This window comes from Falco peregrinus, chromosome 11, assembly GCF_023634155.1.
Source record: "Falco peregrinus isolate bFalPer1 chromosome 11, bFalPer1.pri, whole genome shotgun sequence".
NCBI lineage: Eukaryota > Metazoa > Chordata > Aves > Falconiformes > Falconidae > Falco > Falco peregrinus.
In genome coordinates, this window is record NC_073731.1 from 26616926 (window position 1) to 26626627 (window position 9702).

The 9702-nt window shown below is 38.9% G+C and overlaps 1 protein-coding gene across 3 annotated transcripts in view; it reads left to right on the top strand.

Moving 5' to 3' along the window:
• DISP1 (dispatched RND transporter family member 1) overlaps window positions 1-9376 on the top strand; it is a 92202-nt gene extending 82826 nt beyond the window's left edge. For all 3 annotated transcript variants that reach the window (XM_055816447.1, XM_055816446.1, XM_005241849.4), the window contains exons 7-8: window positions 545-642; window positions 5713-9376. In XM_055816447.1, coding sequence (XP_055672422.1) covers window positions 545-642; window positions 5713-9357 — 3743 coding nt within the window. In that variant the 3' untranslated portion in view covers window positions 9358-9376. The remainder of the gene's footprint in view (window positions 1-544; window positions 643-5712) is intronic.
• The last annotated feature ends 326 nt before the right edge of the window (window positions 9377-9702 follow it).

Below are 9702 nucleotides of genomic sequence, written 5' to 3' on the forward strand. Positions count from 1 at the left end.
TAATAAATGTGATTTAATTTGTTATTTAAGATGTATGTGTCTAAACTGTAGAATTCTTAGAAATGGCCTCAAGGATATCACAACAATTTCCACTGCAGTCGTTTGCTTCTAAAGCAAAAACATTCTTGTAGAAACAGCTTTATAATTATTATTTATATTCCCAAATGACTTACTAAATCAGGCTTTGATTACTATTATCTGTGTACTGCCATTATGCTGTGCCAAGAATTTCATAGTTTGCTGATTAGATCTTTTGATTTTTGTTTGTCATATTTCAGAAGATAGTTTGCTTGAATGGAAGTCTGTAGAGCTTCTAAGTGGTATATAGTATTGAAGATGCCATATTTACTATAAGCACTTTAAGGAAACTGAAACTTTCATGTGGACTGAGTCTTAGAGATGAATAGCTCATCTTGAAAACGAGGTGGATTCCCACGACCTGACAAAGATTTCATCTGTGTCATTTGAATGGTGGGATTTTGCCTCAGTCTTTGATACGAGACACACCCAAACAATCTCTAAAACCCCCCTCCTGTAATTTCAGGTGATCGCTATTCACGAGTGGTGTTTACGTCAACAGAAGGAGAGAATTTATGGAATTTGAATGCAATTAAGTCAATGTGCAATGTAGATAACTTGAGGGTAAGTAAATATGGCATTTAATTTGTTTAACTTGCAGATAGGAAATGTATTTGAAACTTCGTTTTGCTGCCCGTTGCCATCCAGTAGCATATTAGAGGACTTCTCTTTGTTCCTGTCATTTTCAAATGGTCAGTCAGCATGCAGATGAAGTTGGAAAACAACTTGTGGTTTGTAAATAAGATTATATTGGGGAATTTATTTGGTTTTGCTACTAATACAACCTAGAATGGGGTAGAGCAGGGTTGCTTCAGAAGTTTTTTTTTTTTTTTGCAGAAGGGACTATCCTAACTTCTGCTGGGAGTTCCCTCTTAGAATATTGTTCCATGGATTTTTGTTTTTGTTTCCCAGCAAATAATTAATTTTTCATGCTTTTTCACCTTCAGGTGAACTAATTGCATCCTCATAGCATAGGCCATTTTCTCTGACACCCAGTGGGTCACTCAGATTTATTTATTTATTTTTTAAGGTCAACAGAGAATAGGTTGGCAGATGGACATCAAAGGAACATAGATACAGTAGCTAGAAATATAGCCCAATTAATTAGATGTGGATAGTGATACTTTCAGAGTAAAATTAATTTGATCTTTAAAACTGAGTGAATGAAAGGAGTCATTTTGGCATTGTCTGTCTGGCCCTGTTGTAATTTTTCCAGGCTTTCCTTGTACTCAGTACTTTGTGTAGTCAAAATAACTATTGTAATAGCCAGCTTCAGAGGCTACCATAGCTGCTTTTACATGTGTTGGAAAATGATTTAGCACTCCAATTGAAATCAGTGTCTGGTTTCAACTGATGGAAGTTAACTGGCAAAGGCTAAAATACAATAAGCATTCATTTTTACATTTGTAAAATACAAGCTTATCGCTTGCTGCAGTGAACTCCTTTGAACTGTTGACTAACCATAATTGGCTTTGTACTAGTAACTTTGTATGGAATTGAAGCGATACGTCTTTCTTCTGTTAATAATGATCTGTTTATTTCCAAATTTTTCTCCTCCAAATCAAAAATAATCTTAAACAATTAACTTCATATTATACCGCATTTATTTCATGAGGAATATTTTCATCGTTAGGTTTGTTTATCATTGCCTTATAGACAACCGTGTAAATTTTGTGAATTCCCAAATTGTTTTCCCTAACAGCTGGCATTTGTTTGCTTAAAACATTGAGCTGTAGTGAAACATTGTATAATCCATCTCCCTGGGCAGTTTGCTGACATTTTGTCCTGGTTGGCCCATGTTGGTGTAAGTGGGTTTTGTCCTCATGTGCTCATGAAATATTCTTATTTCCCCATCAGAGATTATTGCGCTGCCAGGATGGCTCATGTGATTACCCTTTATTTCTTTCAATCGGAATGAGCCTGGTGAGCAAAGTACTTAATTGAAGTATTTAAACAAAGTATTTAAACTAACCAAGCTCAGTTTTGAATGAACTGAGCTAGGGAGTAATCATATTGCCAGTTCAATCAGGATATACAGTGGCGAATAACCTTTTACAAGGGTAAAAATTGAGAGTTAGGGAGGGCGTGCTAATCTTTGGATTTAACTGTAAAAGTTTAGTCACATAGACAGCTGGTGCAGGTAGATCCCAGGTAGTACAGATCATTGCAAAGCAATGCAGTCTGTAATAAAAAAAATATATACTCTGTGTAACACAATAAAGGCAGTTAGTTACCTCTGAAGAATAATCTTTGTCAGGCTTGCATTACCCCTGAGGACTTTTTTTCCTCCCTATATGCACACATAGATAATAATGTATTATTTCAAAGACTGCTTTACTTCCTGAGACAAGGACAAAACTACTTCAAAAAACAAGCACCTTGCATCTTGTATCCATAAAAATAGCTCTTCCTTTGAAATAAGAACACTTCAGAAAACTAAATGTTGGTTATTACAGCTACGCCCACAGTTGTGTAGATATTTACAGAGAATAATGTTGCAGACAATGTTTCTATGCATCTTTTTTGTAATGTAGGCATTTACTTAAGAATATAGTATTTGAACATCTCAGCTGAGCAGAACGACAATCCAACATGATAGCAGCATTGATTTTTAATCTAGCTAGTAGACAAAACAAACTGATATGGTTAGGTTTTGCAATTATTGCTGGTCTATGTATGTAAATTTATGCTAAAAATTAGAAAATGCTGAAGCTTTTTAAATTAAATGTAAAAAAACCTCGCTTGTTACTTGCAAATAACATGTTTGAATGATTTTAGCGCTTAGCAATTTCTAAGCACTTTTTAGAATTCATGAGGTGCTGCATATGCCCTACTTCTGAATGCTAAGTTCTGCCAGCAGCCAGTCCCTAGAGAGGATGCTGACTTGCACTGCAGCTATCGGAAGAAACTGATGACTTCAGAGATGTAGTGGTCTTACCGACTGTCTTCTGTAGTTGTTTTTGTTGTTGAATTCTTGCTTGTTTAGGGCCACAGCTCAGTTGAAATACGCAGCAAAGCTTTCTGTATTCAAAGACAGGAAAATCAGACACTTTTTTTTTTTTTGGAAATGCAAACCTCAGAATTTATGTATTCTACAGATAAGCAGGATTTCAGAACCAACTAGTATTTGCTTTAGTATGAACTAACAATATATCCCGTATGTGTTAATTGTATTCCCATCTGCTTGTAACTACTTTATATGTTTTACTGACACTTAGGGGCTCCATCCTACAGCTGCTTAGCATATGGTAGTCCTGTAATCTTCATGAAAACTTTATATACAAAACAACTATAGGAGGTGTTCTAATTTCTGACTACTTGGATAAGAGCAGCCTTTTTTTTTCCACCTGTAAATTGCAGAATGTTTTCCCTATTAACTATAAACAGTTATTTTATAAACTTCAAAGACTGTAAATGATCTCCTCAGACTGCGTATTTGTGATTCTGTGTCGCTGCCTAGATCCATTTGGGCAGGTCTGCCCACAGATACAGCATATGCACAGGTTGCACAGCTTAGTTTCCTTACTTGTTCCAAAATAAATTAAAATCTTGCCAGTGGCAGACCAAGTCTGGCAACAGCAAAATGGCCTTTTCAGTTCCTTTGGATCACCAACAAAGCCCAATGCTACAATATATTAACATTTTACGTAGTATTTTAATGAGCTATCTGGAGTGAAATTTTGTATTTTAATTTCTAATTTCCAGCTTGGCAGCTGGAAATGTTACTTTATCTTTGGCAACAGTTACTTTACCAGTGAATGTTTATGGCCTGCAGCAAGTGTTGAACAGATTATAAACCTTATTGTCCCATCTTGAACTTGAATACATAGAGAAGACAATACAATCCTTTCCTCCCAATTTGCCTATTATGTCCTCATAGGATTAACCTGGACATGTGCCATGAAAAATACAGATATGCTATTCCAGTGCTTCCTTTTATTTAGTAGGTTGTTCAGTTTTTCCTGAGTTTGCATGTGTGAATGTTTTTATCTGGAAACAATCAAATGTGAATTATCCTGGTTTTTTGGAATGCCGGTTTGTTATTGTTCAGAAACTGGTTGACAAAATTAAGCCCTTATTAAAGGTTTTATAACTGCCATGAGAATCCCCAAGTGCAGGGTTTTTGTCTGCATTATAAAGGATTGCTAATAATAAACTGATGCAATTTTGCCAATTTTGCTAAAAAAAACAACAAACCCAAACCAACCCAAACAACCAAAACCAATAACACAACCCAAACCCAAAAGTGGTATATTTCAGATCACCTGAATTTAAAACATACATTGATAATGGTTTCAGGGTCAAATCCTGTAAACTCTTAAGCACGTGACTTTATTAATGTGGCTTTGGTAATATGTGCTCATTCTATGTGACTTGATTAAATCTGAAATTTTACATATATCTAACTATTTGAAGGATTAGCTCTAAATTGTCATGTATAGCAAGCTATAAGTTCCAGCTTTTAAGATTTCTATTCCTTGTGACCTATTGAGTTTTCCCAACATGAGAAAATTTCCCTGATATCTAACCTTGTTACCTACGAGTTTCAGTTCTATTTTATAATTACTTTCAGTTTTGTCTAGAAGTGCCTTATGGTGATTTAGCCAAGTCACGCTCTTATTGGCTTCAACTAAATCTGGAATATTCTTGAAGTAAAAGAAGGTTGTCCACATAAGGGGTTAACACAAAGCAAAGGAGAGTCCTTAACCAAAATGTTAAAATTGCTATAATTTTTTAAAGCTCTGGTGGGAGTTCCTAGGCTTTGGGCAGTCACTTGAACTTGAGGACCAGCAGTCCTCCCTCCTAACCCAGCTCTGTGCCCTTGTCTGCACTTGCCACTGGTGCTTGCTTATCCCTGTGACTCCTCTGGCCTTGCTGCTGCTGCATCTTACTCCACTTTACTGCTGAGTCAGCTCTTGGGTCTTCGTCCCACAGTGGGTACAGCGTTCAGAAGCGTGACCTTTGTCTCTGTGCAGCAGGACTTATTTTGGGGCACCTCACGCCACAGTAGAATCATCCAGGGCTTGTGCCCTGAAGATCCTGCGTGACTTAGGGACACGCGGTGCCTGGGCAGCAGGCTGACTTGACTGAAGGAAATGTCTGTCAGCTGTACGAGAGCTAAAAAAGACTCATAAAGTGAGCATTGCAGAAGAGAGGTCAGATGATGGAAGTCATCGTAAAGCTGTCACATCCTTTCTTTCTGGATGATAAGTCCCTGCCTCTCTTAGGAGCTTCTGTGTATGATTCCAAGCCAAATGAAACTTCATTGATGTATGGCTGATTATTTATTTTCAGGACTAGCATGAGATAATAGAAGAGAGTTAACAGTTCTCAATCTGGGAAAAAAGCCACCCCACCCCAGACCATCTTCAAACAATAGAATTACAATATTCTTAATGCTTCTGCCAAGTCTATGCCTCTGTGACAAGTCAGTATACTGAGTTACTGCTGGTTTGGTCTGCTGCATGTAAGAGGATATTGATCAAAAACAATGTGTGTGGAAATAAGAATTTCAAATGTTAACACAAAAGGACCGTAAGCTGAACTTTGGCGCTTTTTTTGCGGGTGAATGTTTCTAATAAATGCAGACTATTGCTTTAAACTGGATTTTTTACCCTGCCTGTCTTTATACAGATCAGATCCCATTCCCACTTTGGTGATCTCTGCCAGAGAGCCACTGCTGCTTCGTGCTGTCCCAGCTGGACACTGGGCAACTATATTGCTATTCTAAACAACAGGTCATCGTGTCAAAAAATTGTAGAACGGGATGTCTCTCACACCCTAAAGCTGCTTCGCACATGTGCCAAATACTACTACAATGGAACCCTGGGGCCAGACTGCTGGGATATGAATGCCAAAAGGAAGGACCAACTCAAGTGTACAAATGTGCCTCGTAAATGTACCAAGTACAACGCTGTTTACCAGATCCTTCACTATCTAGTGGACAAGGATTTTCTAAGCCCAAAGACAGCTGACTATGTCTTGCCAGCTTTAAAATACAGCATGCTTTTCTCTCCAACTGAGAAAGGGGAAAGCATGATGAGTATTTACCTTGATAACTTTGAGAACTGGAACGCTTCTGATGGTGTAACAACCGTCACAGGGATTGAGTTTGGAATAAAGCATAGATTGTTTCAAGATTACCTGTTGATGGATACCGTGTATCCTGCCATAGCCATTGTAATTGTTTTACTAGTCATGTGTGTATACACGAAGTCCATGTTTATCACGCTGATGACTATGTTTGCAATAATTAGTTCCTTGATTATTTCTTACTTTCTCTATCGAGTAGTATTTAATTTTGAGTTCTTTCCATTCATGAATCTCACGGCATTGATTATTCTTGTTGGGATTGGAGCAGATGATGCTTTTGTCTTATGTGATGTTTGGAACTACACAAAATTTGATAAACCTCATGCTGGAACCTCTGAGACAGTAAGCATTACACTGCAGCATGCTGCTCTTTCCATGTTTGTCACGAGTTTTACTACCGCTGCTGCCTTCTATGCTAATTATGTCAGCAATATCACAGCAATCAGGTGTTTTGGTGTTTATGCCGGCACTGCCATTTTGGTGAATTATGTTTTGATGGTTACATGGCTACCTGCTGTAGTTGTATTACATGAACGATACCTTCTTAATATTTTCAGTTGCTTTAAGAAACCTCAGCAGAGGGTATACAACAACAAAAACTGCTGGACAGTGTTGTGCCAAATGTTCCACAAGGTTATTTTTGCAGTCTCAGAAACATCCAGGATATTTTTTGAAAAAGTTTTGCCATGCATTGTTATCAAATTTCGATACATTTGGCTTTTCTGGTTCCTTGCCTTAACCATTGGTGGAGCATATATCGTGTGTGTAAATCCAAAGATGAAATTGCCATCGTTGGAGCTCTCAGAGTTTCAGGTATTTAGGTCTTCTCACCCATTTGAACGATATGATGCAGAATATAAAAAACTTTTTATGTTTGAACGTGTCCACCATGGAGAAGAGCTCCACATGCCAATTACGGTAATCTGGGGTGTCACACCTGAGGATAATGGTGACCCTTTAAACCCTAAAAGTAAAGGAAAGCTGCAGCTAGATAGTAGTTTTAATATCGCTAGCCCAGCTTCACAGGTTTGGATTTTACGTTTCTGTCAGAAGTTAAGAAATCAAACATTTTACTATCAGACTGAAGAACAAGACTTCACAAGCTGCTTCATTGAAACATTTAAGCAGTGGATGGAAAATCAAGACTGTGATGAGCCATCCCTTTACCCCTGCTGCAGCCACTGGAGCTTTCCATACAAACAAGAAGTTTTTGAATTATGTATCAAGAGAGCTATAATGGAGCTAGAAAGAAGCACAGGGTACCATTTAGACAGTAAAACCCCAGGGCCTCGCTTTGACCTAAATGACACCATCAGGGCAGTGGTGTTGGAGTTCCAAAGCACTTACCTCTTCACACTGGCTTATGAGAAAATGCATCAGTTTTACAAAGAGGTGGACCTGTGGATTTCAAGTGAGCTTAGTTCTGCCCCTGAAGGTCTCAGCAATGGTTGGTTTGTGAGTAACCTCGAATTTTATGATCTTCAGGACAGCCTTTCTGATGGTACTCTGATTGCCATGGGTCTTTCAGTTGCTGTTGCATTTAGTGTAATGCTTCTTACGACTTGGAATATAATTATAAGCCTTTATGCAATAGTTTCAATAGCTGGAACTATTTTTGTTACAGTAGGTTCTTTGGTTCTTCTTGGATGGGAGCTAAATGTGTTAGAATCTGTCACTATTTCGGTGGCTGTTGGCTTATCTGTAGACTTTGCTGTTCATTATGGAGTGGCTTATCGCTTAGCCCCTGACCCTGATCGAGAGGGAAAGGTCATTTTTTCTTTAAGTCGTATGGGTTCTGCTATTGCAATGGCTGCATTGACTACATTTGTAGCTGGAGCAATGATGATGCCCTCTACAGTGTTGGCGTACACGCAGCTTGGCACTTTTATGATGCTTATCATGTGCATTAGTTGGGCTTTTGCAACGTTCTTCTTCCAGTGCATGTGCCGATGCCTTGGACCCCAGGGCACTTGTGGCCAGATCCCGCTACCAAAAAAATTGCGGTGTAATGCCTTCTCTCAGACCTTTTCAGGAGCCCAAGGAGGCAGAGGTCAAAATAAATCCCATCCTGTTAGCAAATATCAGCTGGACTCTAGAAGTCAAAAACCAGAAGTGGAGCATGAGCACTATGAGCTTGAGCCTCTGGCATCACAAACCGGTCTCTGTAACCCTGCAGAGAAGGTGACGTACGAAGAAACTCATATCTGCTCAGAGCTCTTCAGCAGCCGGCTCCAAAACACATGTATGCCTATGCATTCAGCCTATAACAGCGAAGTGAGTAAAAGCATCAAAAACGTGGCTAGTTCAGCTATGCTACAGACATCTATTGACCAACACACCATATGCCCGATTTTCTCTCAAAACAGGCAGTGTAGCTGTCCCGATGCATATAAGCAAGTGGCAGTGAAGTGGAGTCCACACTCATGTCAACAGTTAAGTGACACCTTCTGTTACCAGTGTTCTCCTTCACCGGGAACAGTACAGATCCAAAGCTCTGTAGCTCCTATAAATGCTTTACAGCAAGCTGCTGAAGGTTATGTGCACCCAGTCCAGCATGTCCTCCACTGCAGTTGCCTTCAAGGAAGGCTCAAAAGAACCATGACGCAGAACTCTCTGCCTAAAAATTTTTTCCTCCAGTCTGTGCAACAGTTTCAGGCACATCAAAGAATAAATAGGACAGATTCGCATGCTCATCAAAACCCAGAGGAAAACGTAAGAACTGTTCCAAAGGCGATGAGCTCCTCACAGTTTCTTTGCCGAAACGCAGGACCTCTAATAGTGCGTTGCTCTGAATGTGAGAACAGTCTATCAAATAACCAAAAGGGATTCTGTCAGCAGGCAGACAAGGGTGATGAAAAGGGTGGTACAGAAGCGAACGGGGTTGAAAGCAAGAAAGCCTCTCTGTCAAAGCAGAAAAAGAAAGCTGAGAGCAAGATAGATCAGCGTTCTTTGCAGAATGACCGGGTTTTAAAGGCTGACCAAAATGATAAAAAACATCTGCTGAATAGGTCAGTGAGAGAGGCTCGCTATGAGGGTTGCCGTGAAAATTCACACTGTTGTAGCAAGGCTATCGCAGTGAAGTGCAATTCTGTTGACTGTCAAATGCCAAACATCGAAGCCAATGTGCCTCCTATGCTAATGCGCCCAGAACTTTCCAATGAAAGTTTGTTAATAAAAACACTATAATAAATCTTTAATTTGGCAATCCTGTGTCTTTCTTTTTCAAGTAAGTTTAAAACACTGAAAAGCCCTGAATAAATATGGGTTATAATTTGCATTTTGGAATGAAAAATGTATTTTATAGAACAGTAACATTTATACCTTTCATAAAGCCATTACATGTAGTAAAACCTGATGTTGTCCAGAATGTTTTTTTGCCGTAACTCATGAGCTGGATTATGCTTAACTTGGTTTTTGTCCCAGGGCATTAGAGTTTGAATTCTTCTTAGAAACCATCTCAAGAAATAGAGCGTTACAAAGAAACTCTCTCTTTTCTGAAGCCAGGGCTTGTGAGATTGATAACATTTGGGG